The following is a 21,357-nucleotide window of genomic DNA, read 5'->3' as shown; positions in this document are numbered from 1 at the left end:
TTATGATGATTTATGGACCAGCCATGAAAGAAAGTAGCATCTTTCTGTGCCCATCAAGCCTGAATGCCACTCTAGAAATCCAGGTCCCTATGTATGTCTCTATAGAGACACATGTCCTGAAGGTCTTATCTTAGGGGGGTTTTCCTCCAATGGAGCCCCCTGCTGTACTTTCCTTTTCCCATCCACACTTTAGGCAATGCCTGAAATGGTGGGCTCTGTGTTCCCTCTAAGTTGACCTTACATCCTGGTTATACATACAATTGCCTAGAGGTACACTTTTGAAACACACTCAACTAGGCAGCTATTGGACAGGAACACTGAATGAGGCCCTGGTTATACATGAACTTGGAGCCACAATGACGACAGGGGAAAGTACAGAACACAAGGATGTTTGGCTGCCTAAAATCCCTCACTATTGCTGTCAGCTCAGCACAGAGTTGGGAACATCTCCCTGGGTGGATGGTACCCCAGGCATCATAGCTCTCCAGAGGGGCAGGGTACAGCTCTACGCTCAACTGGCTCAGCCTGGCAGTGTGAAGCAGCAGGTCACTCAGGGTTGACACAGAGAGGCGGTTCCCATGAATGCTCAAGATCACAAGCTGGGAGCAGCGGCTCAGGGCAGGCAAGAGGGCTTGGAGCTGGGAATCAGTGATCCCGCAAGCTGCCAAGTCCAGGCTGTTCAGTGTGGTTGCAGTGCTGTTCAGCAGGATTTGGAGGGGCTCCAGGCTGAAATCGGTCAGTTTGATGCCTCTCAGTTCCAGGTGTCTGAGCTGTCTGGCGTTTGGATATCGGGAAAGAAAATTCCAGTCAGAATCGGACAGTGGGCAGTTGGTTATAGAGAGGGTCTCCAGGGGGGTCTTCAGGTGCCTAAGGAAAAACCAGACAGTTAGTTCTGAGGAGCAATGTCAAGGAGGGAGAAGACAAATTGGCCCAAACCCAAAGTCACCCTGATGATCCAACAATTGTCCACACTTAGGATGCTGCCTTTTGTGAAATCTGGTAATTCACATCACCCCATGTCAGGGTGAGCCTTTCACCACATCTCCTGTGAACAGAAGAGTCCACATATCTGTGTCCCCTCCTCACTTGAAAGCAGAAAGTCAAGGATCTGGCCACAGGAGGTCATGGGGAGTCATGTATGAAGGACAAATTTGGGCAGGATGTAACAAAATCCACTGGGGTTAACCCTCTGAGAGGCACACACCCTATATCCTCAGCAAGATTTCCACCCCTGCTCCTGACCCTTACACCCAGGATCACTACCTGGAGTTCAGAACAGCCTTCCCTAGGTGGGTATAGAGGCATGTCCTCTGCTCCCAGCTGGGGAGCACAGAGCTTCCCTGTTGACAGGTGTCAGTGTTGGGGCTTGCCTCCTTCCAAGCACTCTTCTCTACCTGCTTTCCACCACGTTCGCTGGACAGGCCTCCCATGGAGAGAACATCAATCCCATTTCTAGCTTTTGTCCCTCCCAAATGCATTCCTAGCATGGTGGCACTTTCCAGACTCTGGACCCTCATTTAGTAGTCTGCTCCAACACACGTTATGCGAACTAGCTTCAGGATCCAATAGGAACTAAAGGATGAGTTATTTACCTTCTAGTGCCTTATTAACCAGAGTGTCAGTAGCTAGTAGGTACCAATTTCCTGTAACTGTTCTGCAGAGGATATTCACCCCCTCTTACTCACCTCAGCACCTGTTCCAGGTGGCCCTCGAGGAGGAAGAGAGCATTGGCACAGAACTTCCGCAGGCAGTCCATCCTGAGGAACTGTGAGGTGAGCTGGGCAAGCAGCTGTTCCTGCTCCTCTTGGGAGGTGTAGGCAGGCACATAGACCTGGGAGACAAGCAGCTTCCTCAGGTTCCTCATCTGGCCCAAGAAAGGAGCACAAGCTGCCAAGGTGGAGGGCGCCCAGGCACAATGCACTTCTACCTTCTGGACAGAGTCCAGCTGCAGCAGTCTCAGGACCTTTCTTGTGTAACTGGTGGGTTTCCCAACGATCTTCAGCCTATTGCAACACAGGTGCAGCCTGTCCCTTCTCTGTTTGACCCACAGGAACAAATGTGTCAGGAATTCATCCAGGGGTTTTTTTCTGAGGCTCAAGTCTATGAAAACCTTGAAGGGTGGCTTAGTTGCCATTGCTGGACCAAGTTTCAATGTTTGATTCTTCTTAATGTCTTCTGGTGAGCAGGTATCAACCACAGCTCCAGACCACATCCTCCAGAAGTTCTGGGGAACATTCCGCAAATCTAGCACCTGCAGTTTCCACCTTCTGCGGGAACGACAGCAGAGTATCAGCCCTGAGGTCCCTTCTTCACCTCTTAGCTGCTGCCCCCAGCTCCCCTTCTTCGTTCTGTCTCACTTTTCTCCATTCACTTCCCTCCCATACAGCCTGGTGCCCCCACTTGTAGAGACTGACCCAGGGGCAGGTATAGCCTCCTTCATAGGTCATCACAGCTGCCAAAGCACCTCAACATCTGGAAGCCTTTCCCAGATGGGGCTCAGCATGGCCAAGGCCTCTCTACCCCTCTTTGCTGGCAGCCCAGGAAGCCCGAGGTGCACAATTTAGCACCCACTCTCCCTGCCTATACCCATCCCTTCCCTGGCACCCAGGGTGCTCCCTTCCAGGTCATGTAGGCCCCCCTCACCTGGGGTGATCCTGCTGGGCAAGCAGCATGTCCAGCCCTTCCAGGGCCACTTGGATCATCTCAAGCTGTGGCTTCCTCATCAGTGCCCCCAGGGGAAGGCGGGTGAAGGGCCAGGCCTGCACCATTTTCTTCAGTATCTCAGTGTGTCCCCTGCTGAAGGCCTCCACAAAGAGTGGTGGAAAGAGCTCTATGGGCAGGTCCTCCAGATACAGGACAGCCCTGGACTTGTTGCTCAGCAGGCTGCGCCCTGCCAGCTCCAGCAGCGTGGGTGGGGATTGGACGCTCATCCTGGGGAGACTGAATGAAGAAAAATCCTGGAAAATGGTCCAGGGAAAAGGTCACTATACCATCCATTGCCAGCCTCTGGGAAGGAGGTACTGGGAAGTATACAAACACATCTCACCCTTATGGGGGAAAGCTTTGGATTAGTATTTTGTTCTTGTAAAAGGGGGAATTGGAGTGTCAAGTGACTTAAACAGTAGGCTCCTAGATTCAACAACTATATGGGTGGAAATAGACTAGCCCTCATGTGGATAACATTCCTTTTAATTTTTTTAATAAATGAGCATTTATAAAGCATGTGCCTATATTATAAAACACTTGGAAATTACAACAGAGTCTCATGGATATCTGTTACACACGTGAGATTCTGCCAACTTAGGGGGATGTTGAAGAGAACAAATAGATCAGAACAGAACTGTTCCATGAGATCACATGAAGCTTTTGTTTTAATTTGTTTAAACAAATTATAAAAGTAGAAAACCACCTAGGCCATAGAGTATACTCTTTTAGGGGCCAATATTGGCAACTGAATTAAGGACACTCAACCACTGAGCCACTTCCCTAACCCTATTTTGTATTTGAGATGGAGACAGGGACTTACTGATTTGTGTTGCATTTCGTGTTCTGAAGCTGGCTTTGGACTCCAGTCCTCCTGCCTCCTCAACCTCTTGAGTTGGCGGGATTATTGGTGTGTGCCACCACACCCAGCAAAAGAGTATAACTTATAGGCACACAATATAAATATTTCCATCATTAGAAAATAGAATTGCAATCAATTAGAATGAAATAGGAATCCAATCTCCTTGGTGAAGAAAGTGGCTGGGGCCCGAACTGGGCTTGATCCTCATTAGCACATAAAAATTAATAAATAGTGACGTGGGGATATACCTCCATTATTAGAGTGCTTGCCTCGAATATACAAGGCCCTGGGTTCAATTACCATACCACCAAATAAATAAAGAGATGAATAATTAAAACAAAAATTAAACAAATCAATAAAAATTGGGCATGTGAGCCTAGACCTATAATCCCAGGGGCTCTGGAGACTGACAAAGGAGGATCAAGGGATCAAAGCCAGCCTCAGCAAGAGCAGGTGCTAAGCAACTCAGTGAGACCCTATCTCTAAATAAAATACAAAACAGCTGGGGATGTGGCTCAGTGGTAGTGCTCCTGAGTCCAATACCTGGTACTTCTGAGTTCAATACCTGGTACAAAAAAAAAAAAAAGAAGAAAGAAAAGAAAAAAAAAAGTAATTTGAAAGTGACATAAACCAAAATGGAAATACTAATATTCAGCATAAAGGCAAAACCAAACTGAGAGGCAAAATCGAAGGCCTAAGTTGGTTCATGAGAAAAGACATGAACAAAATTGTTCCTGAATCCACACAGGAAAAGAGGGAAGGCGCTGTTCCTTAGGACAGTGAGGGACTTACAGAATCTAGCCAGCTGTGAAGGTGCTCTGAGCTTCAGCAGGTCAGGATGTGTCTCCTTAGGCTGCAAGACTCTTGTGTTTCTCTTCTGGCTCTGCAGAAGCTTTTATGGACCTCTCTGGCCACGCCCTCACCTCCATCTGATTGATCAGCATCCAATCAGAAAGCAGTATGTGATCACCTTCCAAAATCTCCGCCCACTTAATAATGCTGGGATTTTCTTTCTTGCATTAGTTCATTGAATCTGATGGTCATGCAAGAGCACAGAATTGGGAGATGTGAGAGTCAGCGATGACTTTGTCCATGCACTCCCCACCATGGACTCAATTTTGTCCATATGTGACCCTCCTATTTCTACTGTGAGATATAAAAGTATTTAATCCCTAATATAAGAAAAACATTACTTGAAAATACCTTTCTACATGGATCTTTGCCATATCAAAATTATTTGAAAAAAATAATTTTCAAAAATAGTTTGAAAATTCCAGAGAGAAAATAGCTTTTTGAAGACAGTAGTGTCATCCACAAAGATTATAGAATGAAAACCATGTTTCCCACAGTCACACAAGTGTCAAGTTAACTTGCAGCAAATATTAGCACAATAAGTTAGGTAGAGCACAAAGGAAGGTAGAATCAGTCTTCTAGACTCAGGGCAATATTTCTTCTGTCTCTTTTTACTGGGGATGAAACCCATTGACCCACTTCCAGTGAGCCACATCCCCATTCCGTTTTATTTTTTTGCTTTTATTTGGTGGCAGAGTCTCATTAAATTGCTTAGGTTCTCCCTAAGTTTCTGAGGCTGGCCTCAAACTTGCCATGCCCCTTCCTCAAGTCTCCTGATTGCTTTGATTACAGGCACGGGCCACTATGTCCCATCAGACTTGGGAACCTCTGAAAGCCACTGAGGGTGGAAGTGTTGGGCAACTTGGGATGTTGGAGAGAAAGACACAGGGTTGGACAGCAGGTGTCCTTGACTTCAGGGAAGCTACCAATTAGAGAACCTTCCTTCAGAATCAGGGACTGCCCCAGGGCATATCTCCCAGAAAACCTTTGCCCCAGGCACTTTCCAAGGCCTTTAGCCTGGGAGAAGAACAGAAGCAAAGGAAAATTTCAAGAGTCTGAGCAAAATGAAATTCTAAAATTCAGGAAGGAGAGACAGAAAGAGATGAAATGCTTGGATGAGCCATGTGAGGTGAGCACTTCCAGGGAACATGTAGAAGGAATGGTTTGATGGGTGGTGGTTAGACAATGGAATTTCTGTTTTTTCAGTCTGTCTTTGTTTTATTTAGCTTTATGGTGCTGTAACCAAAAGACCCAAAGACAACAAATACAGAGGAGGAAATGTTTATTTGGGTGGCTTGGTTTTAGCGGCCTCAATCCAGAGATAGCACATTCAAGTTGAGACTGAATCTCATGGCAGAAGCCTTTGGCAGAAGAAAGAGGCTCACATTACCAGAAAGCAGAGAGAGAGAGAGAGAGAGAGAGAGAGAGAGAGAGAGAGAGAGAGAGAGAGAGAGAGAGATGGCCACTTGAAGATACAAACTCTACACCCATATTCACACCTCAGAGATCAGCTTCCTCCAGCCACAGCCCACCTGCCCCCATTATCCCCCAGTTAATCCCACTAGGGATTAATTCACTGGCTAGGTTAAGGCTATAAACCAATCATTTCTCCTCCAAAAACATTGTCACATGTGAGCTGTTGGGAGACACAGCATCTAAACCGTGATGGTCTTCTGGGGTATCTTGTTGGAAAATATCCCTGCTAACATCACATAATCATATGTTAGTTGGATAATTACAATTGGCTAAGGTTATATTTGGTTTCTGTTTCACATAATACCTTTCCACAAATGAAACACATTTAATTTCATGTGTGTGTGCAGCTATATAGGATTAAGGCTACATCCAATATTGTCTCTGGTTTTTATGCTCTACAATATTTGAAATCTACTTTCTGATTTTATTTTAAGTTTCTCTGGAATTTGTTTGTGTGTCACCAGCTGAAAGGGTGACTTCATGCCAAAGCCCTGCCTTCTCTTATTACTCCTGACTTGGTGCACAAGGCAGATCAAAATGACAATCAACCTAAGTCACAACAGACAGTGGCTCTTTAAAGGACAAGTGTGGTCAAACATAATAGGGCAGGAATGCAGCATCCCCAAAGAAATATGAGTCAGAGCCCCATCCAGGAGGCAAAGGGAGAGAGGGTGTCAAACGCAGCTTTGAATCAATTATCAATGGCTCCACAGATTCAGTACCAAGGGTGGCCTGAGTTCAAGGACAATAGGTGGTGTCTGTCCAGGTTTCCTCTTAGAAAAAATGGGGGGTGAGGGTTTGGGTGTACTTTATGCAGAGCTGAGGTTGGGTTTGACTGGTTTATGATAGTTCCTGCCATCAGTCAGGGCTGTTCAGGGAACTTATCTTTCCAGCACTCTGCTTGCCCTTCATCAGGATTTTACACAGTTACTGCCTGTTGATTTGAGCACCATTTGTATTTCCCCCTTTGGATGAAGATTTTTTCTCTGGATGTATCACATAATTGTTAAGGTTTGATTCTATCTCAGTGCCAGGATACATTTTTCCTGGTTGGTCCTGTCCCCCATTGCTGGGAATTAATATATTACTAGGAATCAATGTTGAAACTCATTAAGCCACATTTGAACAACAAGGTTGGTTTGGAGGGAGTGGCTCTCAGAGTCCCTCCACAAGGAAATCAATTTTAAATTCAATTTTGCCTATTTATTAGGCCTTGGGTGTCTCATCTCCAAGCTCCAGCCTTTACTGTTCTATAAAGAGTTAGACTTTTGCAGAAATTTTATGAGTACAGGTGATCATTTTTAAAAAATATTTAAGCCCTGAATTTATGTATTTTTATTTTTTATTTTTTGACACTGGGCATTTAACCTAGGAGAGCTTTACCACTGAGCTACATCATCTGCCTTTTTTTTCATTTTTATTAGTTAATTATTTAGTTAATTAACTTTTTCATGTTTTCATGAATTCAGTTTGGGTACCAAGGTTTGAACCCAGGGGAACTACACCACTGAGCTACATCCAGAGCCCATTTTTTTTTAAGTTTTTTTCTTTCTTTCTTTTTTTTTCTTTCTTTCTTTTTTTTTTTTTTTTTGAGACAGGTTCTCACTAAATTACTGAGACAGGCCTTGAATTTGAGATCTTTCTGCCTTAGCTTGCTGAATAGATGGTGTTAAGGGAAGTCCCTCCAGAAAGCACTCTAAGTCTGAATTTCAAATCAAAAGAGAGCTTTACTTCCCTGACTAGGGACTGTCACCCACCACAGAGTCTCAAGCTCTGTGAGAGGACAGCAGCTTCCTGATCCATCCAAAGACATTATAAGCACAATATCCATATCTCAGTGACTTGCTTATCTGCATGTAAAGCTAGCCAATAATAGAAATTAAAATATTAATAAATGGGGCCTCTGGGCTCTAGGCAGGATAAAAATTTTCCAGTCGGTGAGCCAGCACATTAGCTTTGCAGTTCAGTGGAGCAGGGTCCTGGTTTCAAGTAGGTGCTAGACAGTCACATCCTGAATTTGGGTGGGGGTCATCGGGATGAGAATCTACTTCAGTCATGTAGACCCAAAATAGCATCAAACTCAGGATACAGCTCTCCATGTCCACCAGTGCATCCTGAGTAGGGTACAATTTGTGGGGTACAAAGTACAGAAGTGCAATTTTTTTAAAATAAGAAAACAGCTGCCATTTCAGTTTCTCAGAAATAACTCTTATAACAGTCTTTCATAGGAGGCAGCAAAATTGAGTCTCAGGCCTGCCTATGAGAGTTCTTGCTTTATAATTGTCTTATCTCACTTTTCAAGTTTTTATATTTATCATCTGTATTTTTTACTAATCTGAAATCCATAACTGACAAACGTATTGATTGTATTTATCATTTCACACCACAGCAGGTTGGATTAAAAGTATTCACAACCACACCCTGTTTTGAATTCCAATTTTGAAAAGATAGAGCATTTGCCTAGCATGCATGAGGCCCTGAGTTTGAACCCTAGCATCAATAAATAAAGAAATGAATAAATAAACACATAGATAGATATTCAGACAGATAGCTAGATGATAGACTGGTGAAGGCGATCCCCCACTCACTGTCTTGACAGGGTCACAGTGAGAAAAAGTGTTGGCAAAGCCACTCTCCCACTGTCTTGACAGGGTCACAGTGAGGATGAATGCTGGCAAAACCATGCTGGATGGTGGGTAACCGAAACCATGAGACCCTTTTTTTTATGTAATTGGGACTTTGCGTTTTCATGCTTATGTTTCTCACAGGAGGCATGAGTATGTTACATGCCAAAAAAATTAAATTTCAGATGGCTAAAACAGAACAGGTAGTTCATGCCTTGGAGGCTATTCTACTACCCCTCAGAATATCAAGGACAAAGTAAAAGGCTATTCTTCTATCTTAGTATATTGTGGACGAACCTAATAACGGACAACAATCATCCTCTGAAAGGACATGAGAACTAGTGCACCTTGACTGAGAAACAAACTCTTCGAGAACCAGTGTACCTTGACTGAGAAACAAAAGAAACTCTTTGAGAAAGCAGCTCAACCAGTTTTATGAGAATAAATTTAGAAATTAATTAAAATAGCTGTATAAGACACAGTTTTAGAATAATGTTAGAAATATTATTTTATTTAGATTCTTAAGTTTAGAAATTCTTAAGTCTTTAGTTGTATAGGTTTCTGATATGCTTTAAGGATGATTTATAAACTTTAGGATATTTTAAAAATAAGATTTAGAGAGACTTTTTTAGATGGGAATTTTAGATTAAAAATAAAGTACAAGTGTACTTGAGGTTAATGATTGGTTAGGAGACTTAGAGTCTGGTTACATAGTTTGGCATTAGTTAATAAGAAAATAACATATCTTGGGAAAAATAGTAAATCTTGGGAAAATCTAAAGGATGTAAATTGGTGAAATGTTTTATTGATGATTCTGTACTTTTGATGATTGTATGGCTGGGGGTCATATCCTGGAAGGATGTAGATTGGTATGCCCTTAATCATGGTTAAGGAAATGTCATGTCTTGGCAAAGTTTTAAGTTATATAATTAATGACGTATTGTGAACCTATAATGATGAGAAAAATTGTAATAAAAAGGAGATCCAGAGAAAGCTGCTTTAGCTCTCTCTCTGAAGATTGCTCAAACAGAACGATTCCTGTCTCATCTTTTCGCCGATGACCCCGGCAATAGACCTGTGTTCAAATAAACTTGTTAGTGGTTTCTGTCTTCTTAATCAATTAATCTGATTTTAGTTATGTTCAGGGCAATAATCCAAATGATAACTTTTTTTTTAGAGAGGGGGAGAGAGAGAGAGAGAGAGAGAGAGAGAGAGAGAGAGAGAGAGAGAGGGAGAGAGAGAGAGAGATTTTTAATATTTATTTATTTATTTATTTATTTGCAGACACAACATCTTTATATGTATGTGATGCTGAGGATTGAACTTAGGGTCGCAGGCATGCCAGGTGAGCACCATACCACATGAGACACATCCCTACCTACATGATAACTCTTGATGCTAAACATTTAGAATCCTCATGGTTAAAAATCTGTTGGGAATTTACAATAACCAGTTATTAACAAGGTGATTTGATTGGCACACATTTTAACATAGTGTCCAGAATTATGTCTAAAAACATATGAGATTCTTTATAAATTTTTGCCATTTTAAATCAAATATTAATAAAATATCTAAAAAATATAACTTGAAAAAGTTATGTCATATTTGACAGGACTTCCCCTCGTATCAAATTAGGCTAATTGCCTTAATGTCTCTCTTCTAGAAATCCCTTGAGCAAATATGGAGTTCTCTAGAACATCCCAATGTTAGCTCAAGGTCAAATGACAATGTAGACTTTGATCATGAAAAGTTAGTCAATAATCTCAAAAGGTTTAAAGCACTTAATGAAACCTGGCATCCCAAATCATTATAAAAGATAAGTCATTTAACCAAAGTGATGAAAGATATTTAAAGTGAATACAGAAAGTTATGTCCTATGAAATAATACTTCAACTTTTAACAGAGATGATTTAGTTTTACTTTTCCCATGTAATCAAAGAACTTGGTAAAACCAACTTGAAGCCTAAAATCTTACTCTCCCCTCCTCCAGTACTAAGCATTGTACCAGGGGCAAACTGCCCAGTTCTCTTTGGTTTATTTTGAAACAGGCTTGCCAAATGACCAAGTCTGGCCTGAATCTTGCCATCCTCCTTCCTCAGGCTCCTCAGAATCTGGAATTACAGGCATGGCCCACCTCACCTTGCTTAAAAGAGCAGCTATTTGAGAGATGTTCAACTGGAAAATTCCACTTGGAAGCCATTACTGTTTTTAATTGTCTTCGGAATCATTGCCCAGCTTTTTCAAAATGTGCTTGAGAATGAATCATAATAGAATCCACTGCAGTGCAGAAGAAAGGCTCTCCTGGAGTTTCTTGCAAGTTGCAGGTCCCATTCTATATTTTATTAATTTCTTGAGAGCCAATGATAAAAATCTTATGATCTTCTTTGGAAAGTTAGGAGTTTAGAAGCCATGTTTTTTTGGTGTAATGTTGTGGTTTTGGCAACGTCCTCCTGAAAGTCTATTATCAAACTATCAAGGTCAAGAACCTTCTACTGCATGGTTCCCTGCGCTCCACTTTTGTGAGGATTTGGTACATAAGTTTCACTTTGATTCTGCAATCTTTCACAGTAGCATCATCAGCTGGGACACTGTGACCACAAAATATTCTAAGCCATTACATGGTCATTCTTGGCTCCCTTGAGTTGTCTGAATCTGATGGCAATCACTTGGCATGCATGAGGCTGCTGGACATGTGTGTGTGTATGTGTGTGTGTGTGTGTGTGTGTGTGTGTGTGTGTGTGTGTGTAGTACTGGGGACTATGTACCTGGGGCAGTTTACTACTGAGCTACACCCCCAAACACTTTTTATATGTTATTTGAGACAGGGTCTGACTATGTTGACAAGGCTGGCTTGGAATCTCTGATCCTCCTGCCCCAGCCTGCCAAGGTACTGGTACTGTATGTGTGCACCTCAGTACCTGGTCATAGAGCATTTAAATCCCTCAAGAGATTACATTGCACCTGGGAGCAAGTGCCATAACTAAAAGGAGAATTATAGCCTCGGACTGCAAAATTCCTCTGGATGAATGTTATATGGATACTAAGACCCTTAAATAACTCTCAGACCACATATTGCCATTCCAATTAAGCCTTTATTGCTGTCCAGCAGCAGACACTCTACTCTCTAATTGCGAGATGTTCAGAGTAACATACCACCTTCAGTTATGCCTCATATTTCAGCCAAATAAACCACAAAAGCGAGATTTGGGGGTCAAGCCAAGGTAACCAAGCACACTTAATATGTGAAGAAGAGTAGTGTACTACAATTTTATTGATGTTTTTAAATCAACCAAGTTTTAGACTCTGTAATGTGGAACAATACTCTAAAATAACAGTTGCTGTTTCACCAGAGGTATACAAACCTTCATTTGTCCAGTTAGTAGCTCTAGAGAATAAAACTTAACAGACATAATGTAATTAATATTTTAAGAAGTGTTTGTCATTTTAATATGTGAATCAAACTTTGTTTTATATCAGTACATTAATACTTGCTCTTAGGGAATAACCTTGAATACTTTTAACTATTTGTATTACATATATAAACAACTTAGTTATAAAAAAAAATTAACATTTCTCCTTTATTTATAGATGTTTACATTACTTACTTAGACCCTCTTGTATACTTAGATGTATTATAATTATGTTTTACCACACAAAGACTTTCTTACCTGGAAACATGTTTTTTGCTAAATATATTTTTATATTTAGAAGCTTTTAATAATTTTTGATCCATGGATCCCTCTTTTTGCTTATACCTTAAAATAACCCTTATCAATTTATGAATTTAGATAAATTAATCAATTTTAATAAGAGGAAATATATTTATAGTACTGTAATTGAAATGCAGTTAAAACCTCTTGACTATTTGTATATAGAATTATACCCACTGGGACTTTTAACTTTTAGTAACCTTGTTTTGGGGATAATGTAATATGAATTTTTTAAAATTTATCAAAATATGAAAACACCAACAATGATTAAATATTTAACCTTATAGAATTTAAGAAGTTTTATTACTTAATATTACATTTAATAGTTAACATTTAAACTTTGTAAACCAATCAGATGTCTGTAACAAACACATCCATGATTAATTTCATATAGGTAAGATCAAATTTACATTTTTTTAAAAAAAAGGTATAAGACAAGTGCATTGAATAGCATTTGTAATTTTTTCCCATTGAAGAAATATCCTAGAGACAATGAATGTTAGACACTTTATAGACATTATCATTTTATTAAATATTTGATCACCTAGAAACAAAACTCTGCATTAGTAACTTTAAAGACATTTTGACTTTTATTTATTCACCCAAATTGCAATTGAACCTTTTATATCATATGAAGCAAATGTATTTGTATCTATTTTTTAAATTTTAATTTCTGAGATTATATATTAATTTTTAGTACTAAATATATGTAGACATGGCAATACATGTATACGAAGAGTACCCCGGTGCCCTTACACAAAGCAGACAAACAAAAGCCTTGTAGATTATTTGTTAAAAACCTATTAGACTGTTAATTAACCCTTGTAAATTGGCCTTAGAACAAAGCAGAATGTAATTAAAAAAACATATTAACCTATGTGTATCAGATCAAAATTATGAATTTAACAAATATAGACTTCAAAACCCTTCCTGTCCTTCTTCCTGAGGTGGTCCTGCTCATCACAGGTGAAAAGAATTAAGAGAACATAGAAAAATGGCAGGGCCTTATTCCTACCTGAAGAAACTTTCCAAAAAGAAACTCCATAGGTCTGCTCAGGAGAGTCACCCAGGTTGGGGTCTCATTGTATGTTAATATGAGAGCCCAGTCTCCATAATCCACTGAAGTGGGAATTGTGAGTTCTTTGGGAAGTTTGGGAGCAGAAGATATGTGTCAAAGGCAAGTGTTGTAAAGGTAAAATTTCTAAGCTGATTCTAAGCTGCAAAAGTCTGAGTTAAAGTGTAAAAAACCGGGCATTGTAAGGTTTCTAAATTACAAGGCCTGGGCTACAAAGTAAAAGACAAGGTATTATTACAATTCCTCTGCTACCCCCGGAACCTGTAATCTCTGTAGCTGTTAGGACAATACTGGAACTGCCCACTAAATATTTCCATTGATTCCCTGGTTGTTTAATAGCTAAGGGCTCCAAGTAGCTCAGCACATAAGCATCCAGGCCACAAAACCAATCAGTTTAAATGTGTACCCTGCTTAGGAGTGACCAATCACCCCTGCCCAGACTGTTCCCAACAATGAATGTACTAATCCTGTCTAGAGTTGTTGTTCAATTTTCCCGAACCACACGATGAGTTGTTCTGATGTATGCAAAGCCCCCAGCCCTCTCCAAAAAGTGTACTTAAGCTATGCTTGACCTCTGCTCTGGGCTCTGGGCTGCTCTCCCTTCATGAGTGAGCACAGAGCCCCAGCGCACTGGAACGGATCCCCAATAAATCCCCTTCTGCAATTGCATGAAGCCAGTTTCTTGTGTGGTCTCTTTCTCCGATGCTCCGCTGGACCCTGTACAGTGTCTCTGATATGGTTTGAATATAAGTTGTCTCCAAAAGCCTCTGTGTTAATGCAAGAGGTGAAATGATCAGATCATGAGAGGTATAATCCAATCAGTGGATTAATCAATCAAATGGATATAGTTTTGTGCGTGTGAGTGTGTGTGTGCATATATATTCTGTTAATTAGAATGTTTTAAATCCTAGATAACTATTGACAAAAGGCAGTTTCAGAAGCCCTTTCTGGCTGCTAGGGTCCTCTGACAATGACTGCTTTGAGCTGGGTTTCCATAACCCAGGTAGGTGCCATCCCAACCAGAACACAACTCAACTTTCCTCCTCAGGGGTTTTCCTGAATCTTCTTCAAAGCTTTTGTTTGTCCAAGCCTTTTTCTAAATCCGATAAGTCCTGTCCTTTCTGTCCTACAGTCTTTCAGTCTGATACCTTGTCAGGACTCTTGGGATAATCTTATGACCCAAGCCACTGGAAAGAAAGAAGGTGTGGGGGTATGACCAAAATGTTTGGCTGGAAGATGCCCACAGAAGGCACATAGGAGTCTAGTCATTACCTGGAACTAGGGGAGTTCAGAGAGTTGGGGCTGGAAAGGTGGCCCCATGCAGGGCTTGCTAAGTGGCAACTGGAAGGCTTGCGTAGGGTTGGAACATGGCCTGAGGTCTGTTTCCATTTCTAGAAGGCTATTGAGAGAATCATGCTCCCTAGAGGGAATTAACAAAAAACAGAGACAGCATCAGGAAAATCATAGCCACCAAGGTGAAAAAGACTGGCTTGCATTTGATGACCATGAACAGCTTGGCAGACCATGGAGGTGGCCCTGGGCAACTTGACTGGAAGTGGCTCTTTTGCATCACAAAGAGGAGTAAAGCTTCCCTTGGAGAGGGAAGAAACCTACAGTGGCAAAGGTAGTAAGACTGGCCTTTGGGGGAGTCGAGGGAATTGAGACCTTTGGTTCCCAGAGGCCACACAGAGTCAGGCTCTGCTTGCAACAGGAGTCACAGGAGCTCTAGTCCAGGAAGAAAAAACACCCAGCAGGAAAGCTAGATTCACCAACAAATAGGGTCCAGTTTTCTAGTTTTGTCTCCCCATTGCCTTCCAAGATGCCTCTAACCAGGTGCACCACCAGCCCCTACACACCCTCCAATAATAAAAACAAAAAAAACAGAAAATCACTTTTGGGGGTGGAGGAGATTGGTTTTTAATTAATTTTCATGGCTACTCTCCACAGTCAGTGCCAATCACAGAAAAGTGTAATCTGAAGCAAAAACCACCTAAAAATCAGTGTCAAAAAGCCAGTAGGGGGCAGGCTTGTCCCAGTGTGTCCCCTTTCCTATCAAGTGACTTTATACTGCTGGGTTTTAGAGCCAGATGTCATTGTGCCCAGTAGAGGGAATGGGCAGCTTGTGGGTGGACTCTGCCTTAGCTCAGGGTGGTCCATTTGCCCTTAGCTATTGTTGTTTTCTTTCTCTTTTCCTCCTCCTCCTCCTTATTCTCCTTCTACCCCTCTTTCTCCTCCCCATTCTTCATCTTTTTTTTTTTTGGTACTGGTGTTTGAACTCATGGAACTTAACCAGTGAGTCACATCCCAAGCTCTTTTCAATTTTTATTGAGGCAAAGTCTCACTAAGCTGATAATGGCCTTGTTAAGTTCCTGAGACTGGCTTTGAACTTGTGATCCTTTCTGCCTCAGCCTCCTAAACCACTGGGATTACAATCATGGCCCACTACATATGGTTCCCATTCCTGTCTTATGCTGAGACAGGATCTCACTTTGTTATCCATACTAGTCTCAAACTCATCATAATCCTGCTGCAGCCTTTTGAATAGCTGGATTACAGACTGGTACCAACATGCTCCATTTAAATGTAAGCAATGCTAAAAGCCACATATAGTATTTGAAAATATTAGCAAATAAGAGATGGAAAATGCTAACTTTGAGATGTGGCTCGATTGTCATGTGTATCTTGTACATGTGACAGCATGCCACTTTGGAGTGGAGTCCTGGGATAGAAATATATCAGAATAGAGTCCAGCATGTAAAAAATATTGTGTCATTCCAGGTTTGGTGACCTGCACCTGTAATCCCAGCTTCCTGGGAGGCGAAGGCAGGTGGATTAAGAATTCAAGCAACACCCTTGGCAACTTAACAAGACACTGTCTGAAAATACAAAATGAAAATGCCTGGGATGTAGCTGCAACAGATCATCCCTGGGCTTCAATACCTGGTAATACACACCCACACATATTTGCAAAGGGGAAATAAAGAAATTTAGCACAGTGTAGTGGCACGTGTCTGTAATTCCAACGACAAGGGGCTGAGGCAGGAGGATCAAATTGCTTAAGCAAGGATTAAATTGCTTCAGCAATTTAATGAGACCTTAAGCCACTTATTGAGACCCAGTCTAAAACTGAAAATATATAAATGAAAAGGAGATGTAGCTATGTGGTGTAGTGCACCTGGATTCAATTCTCAGGACCAAAACCAAAACCAAAACAAAACAAAAAATACAACAGAAAAAGGAAAAGAAAAAAAGAAGAGAATAAGTTTCATATGATCTAAACCAAAGCAGAAATCAAAATTATTGGGATGAAGGGAAACTGCATGTAGAGACCCTAAGTCCCGACCTCTGGTCATTTGAAGAGATAGAAATGTGATATTCTCTTTTCATCACAAACTATGTGCCACAATCTTGTGTTTCTTTTTTTGGTACTGGAGACTGTACCCAGTGGTGCTCTACCACCGAGCTACATCTCCACTTCCATTTATTTTTATTTTGAGACAGATCTTGCTAACTTGCTGAGGCTGGCCTCCCACTTGTGCTTCTCCTACCTCAGCCTCTGGCGTTGATGGGTATGCAGACATGTGCTACCACTCCTTGGCTCCAGGTCACTAGGGAATACTGTCTGAGTGTAGACCCTCTAAAGGTTCTGTTTTGAGCTCAGTTGCCCTATACCACTAAAGCACTTGTTTTCAAATGCTCTGTTCTCGACCCTGAAGCTAATGTTATAATGAGGACACCGTTTTGAGAAAAAGGAAAGGGAATGTTTACTATTTTGGTAGAAAAAAAAGAGGGTCTTCTGTCCCAAGGGCTATCATTCTCCCTATTAGAGGAATAGGTTGTTATATTTTTTGCTTGATTTAAAAAAAATAAATGACATCAGAATGCATTATAATTCTTATTACACGTATACAGCACAATATTTTATATCTCTGGTTGTATATAAAGTATGTTGACACCAATTCTTCTCTTCATACATGTATTTGTGTAATGATGTCCATTACATTCCACCATCCTTGCTAATCCCCTGCGCCCTTATTTTCCCTCCCACTCCTCTGCCCTATCTAGAATTTATCTATTCTTCCTATGGTCCCCCTCCATACCCCACTATGAGTCAGTCTTCTTAAACCTGAAAAAATATATGGCATTTGGGGTTTTTTGGGGGGGATTTTCTAACTTCACTTAGCATTATCTTCTCCAATGTCATCCATTTACTTGTAAATGCCATGATTTTATTCTCTTTTAATGCTGAGTAAAATTCCATTGTGTATATAATCTACATTTTTTTAACCATTCATCTTATGAAAGACATCTAAGTTGGCTCCACAGTTCAGTTATTGTGAATTGTGATTCTATAAACATTGATGTGGCTGTGTCCCTGTAGGATTCTGTTTTTAAGTACTTTGGGTATAGTCTGATGAGAATAATAGCTTTGTCAAATGGTAATTCCATTACCAGATTTCCAAGGAGTCTCCATAATGCTTTCTGTATTGGTTGCACCAATTTGCAGTACCACCAGCAATATATGAGTGTGCCTTTATTCCCACATCCTCGCCAACACTTATTGTTGTTTGTCTTCATAATAGCTGCAATTCTGTTTGGAGTGAGATGATATCTTAGAGTAGTTTTGATTTGCATTTCTCTGATTGCTAGAGATGATGAACATCTTTTCATATGTTTGTTGATTGATTGTGTATCCTCTTCTGAGAAGTGCCTGTTCAGGTCCTTGGGTTACTTGTTTTTTTTTTTTTTTTTTTTTTGGTGCTTAGCTTTTTGAGTTCTTTATATACCTTAGAGATTAGTGCTGAACGCCTTGTTTCTTAGAGGTGATTCTGAGAAAATTATATTAGAGAGAAGAAACAAGGAATGAGAACATCAGGGAAAAGAAGATTATGAGGAGGAAGTTAGGGAGAAGACTTGGGGGAAAGAAAAATAATATGTAAGATTCAAAGCCACAAGGGATTTAGTGAAAGAATCAAGAAAACCCCTGTTACACATTGAACCACATCCAAACTCACTCTATTGTGGAGGGACTGGGGATTGAACCCAGGTCTACTTCAACACTGAGCCACATTCCTAATACATTTTTTTTTATATTAAGAGGGGTTATCCCTAACTTGCTCAGGATGTCTGTGATCATACAATCCTCTTGCCTCAGCTCCTGAGTTGGTGGAATTAGAGGTTGTGCCACTGTGTCCACTGCAATCCACCTTTTTAAAAATTACCCACCCCTTTTTATTCAGCAAAAGAACAAGATACCCAAGTTACTTTTTCTTTTTCTCCTCTTCCCCTCCCCTTTGGTACCAGGAGTAGAACCCAAGGACACTAAACCAGTGAGCCAGAGTTTTAGCATTTTTTTAATTCAGTAAATACAAGCTATTGGAATTGAATAGTTTAATTATACAACATGTTGGGCAATTAGGCCTTTCCTATTTATTCAGTTCCTGATTTCTGAAGCTTATTGCTTTGAGGTAAGATGAAACATTGAACTGTTTCATTAAAAAAATTAATAGAGACACAGTACCCTTCATTATTGAAACCTAGGCACTGAATGAAATTTACCAGGTGCATTTTGCTAGTCTTATTTGTCTCTCAGAAATGCCCTTCTTGTCCCTAGGGGTGTAGGTCTTTTTGTGCTGACACCAAGCAGATGTCAGAGCTGTGGTGCTTCTTATTCTCAAGGCTGCTCTTCCTGGTTCTTTGGTCATCTTCTGTATCTGATGTCTTTGTTTCTACCTCTGCTCACACTTCTGTGCTATTGTGTCTCTCATTTGGGCTCTGAGGCTGTAGGGTCTGGATCTGTGGACTCAATCAACCTTGGATTGAACATGGTTGAAAATAAGTTTCTCTGTGCTTAATGTGTAGAGTCTTTCTTCTTGTCATTATTCTCCATACTGCACAGTGTAAACTGCTATATAATATTCCCATTGTGTTAAATGTGATAAGGAACCTCAAGATGGTTTAAAGCACACAGGAGGATGTGCATAGGTTATATTCAAACAGTGCATCATTTATACCTGGACCTTGAACATGTGCAGAGTTTGGTATACAAAGGGGGATGAGTTCTGGAATCAATTCACTGTGAATACTGAATGAAGGCTGTACTTGGCCTTTGGCTAGGGAGTATAATTTTCACATATGCGTTTACTCTCTAGGTCACTTGAACCCTACATATTTTCACACATCAATCATTTGTTTTGTGGTGAGCACCAGGGTTTAAACTCAGGGGCACTTGACCACTGAGCCACATCCCCAGCAAAATTGTGAATATATTTTAGGGACAGGAACTCCCCGATGAGCTTAGTGCCTTGTCATTGCTGAGGCTGTTTTGAATCAAGATCTTCCTATCTCAGCCTTCTAATCCACTGGGATTACAAGCATGTGCCAATGTGACTAGCAACCGTGGTTCTTAGTATCAAAAACTAACCCAGGTACATTTAAGCAGAGAGAATGTACAGTAAGCATGTTGTAAAGCCAACAAGATTTTTGGCAAAGTTAGGAAAATGCTGTGGAAGTGGGTAGGGACCAAGGAAACCTGGCTAGTGTTGGGATGGGCAAAGGTGTGACATCTGTAGTGGAGGGGAGAAATAAATCATATCCACACATTAATGCATTTTTCAATGCTTTATTCACTCAAATCACTTAATACAACTTTATTGTATAGGTTCTTAATCAAGAAAATAAAAATCCTTAATGTTGGGCACTGCAATACACATAATCAAAACTAAAAATTCTAAGTTAACTCTGAGCACAGCAAACACTTAACCATGCCAGACTCATTACATACATTCCCACTGCATGCTCAGCTCAAGTGCCAGGTTTAGAGTCTCAAGTCTTAGGGTTGAAGTTCAGCAGATGCTCACTCATTCAGACCACAGTGATCAGGACAGGATCCGATGGAGGCTCCTCCTGGGCTGGATGTGACATCTGGTTGAGGAGACAATCTTAAGACGAAGTCACCATTCTCACCAGGGTCAAGATGTGGCTGTAGAGTTTGAGAGCAGTGAGAATGAATGTGAGGATCAGGCAGATAATGACAAGAGTTGGGATATTAGTACAGGACCTCATCAGGCACTCCAGCATCTTGCCATGATTGCAGCTGGCTGAATGTCTGTTCACTTGCTCCATCATTTCTACTAAATGTTGGGGCTCTGCTCACCTTTTCAGTCCCTATCAGCTATTACTGTGTTTCTTAGTGACATCTTACATTCCCTGGTCACGACCTCTGGTTCGACAATTTCTGCCCTGACCTCTCACCTCTGACTCCCATCAGGGTGAAGGCAAATGACCATGACTGCACTCTGAGTTTCCACTGGGTTGTGGACAGAGAATTGTCTTTATCAGGCTGTGCCTTATTCATACTAGAGGGCTCTGGAGGCTGTGCCTGGTAGACATGCAGGTTCATTTTCAACTGGAATTACTTAGGCTTAGGCCATTTTTAGGTTAAGGCCATCTTTACAGCTAGCCTGGACCACAGCTTGGAACCCCCACAGACATCCTGATTAGGACCTGCTTCCAGGTTACATAGCACATTGGGGGCACAGGTAACACCTTAAGCATTAACCCCAAACCACATCAGGAGGCAGAAAAATACATTTGACTTTTTTATTCCTATCAACTGATGGTGGATCCTCCCTTACTTGGAGACTCCCATGTTGGGTGGGGAATTCCTTGACACAGGAAGGGCTTTCATTCAGAGGCCAACTAAACTAAATCCTCAGCTACAAACAAAAACTAACACATATTACCTATCTCTATATGTGTGTATGCACCATCCCTAACTTATTCTATTACCCCTGAAGAGTCCTGCTGGCCTCCCTCACCAGAGTTCTTGAGAGTTCAGAGAAGGGGAACGTGCTGGAGATGTAGAGACTGCTCTGTAGCTCTGGCTTTGGGTCTTACCTGTAGGGCTGGAACAGCCCACTCATTGCTTTATTTAGTGAATCATATTCTATGGAAAAGCCTTTGTGTATCCCCCATAGAAAAATAAAAACACACACTCACTCTCTCCTTCCAGTGTGGAAGCAGCACTCTTAAGATCTCAGGACTGGCCTGCCC

General features: G+C 41.2%; 1 protein-coding gene across 1 annotated transcript in view; it reads right to left on the bottom strand.

Annotated features, from left to right (window-relative positions):
- Positions 1–293: 293 nt before the first annotated feature.
- The window catches only part of LOC120884791 (PRAME family member 20-like), a 31,053-nt gene continuing 9,989 nt past the window's right edge, over positions 294–21,357 (bottom strand). Inside the window, exons 2-4 of the mRNA XM_078027779.1 lie at positions 2,644–2,940; positions 1,686–2,267; positions 294–867 (exon numbers count right to left, since the gene is read on the bottom strand). Coding sequence (XP_077883905.1) covers positions 294–867; positions 1,686–2,267; positions 2,644–2,940 — 1,453 coding nt within the window. The remainder of the gene's footprint in view (positions 868–1,685; positions 2,268–2,643; positions 2,941–21,357) is intronic.

Source organism: Ictidomys tridecemlineatus, chromosome 11, assembly GCF_052094955.1.
Source record: "Ictidomys tridecemlineatus isolate mIctTri1 chromosome 11, mIctTri1.hap1, whole genome shotgun sequence".
NCBI lineage: Eukaryota > Metazoa > Chordata > Mammalia > Rodentia > Sciuridae > Ictidomys > Ictidomys tridecemlineatus.
This window is presented reverse-complemented; position numbering and strand designations above follow the sequence as displayed.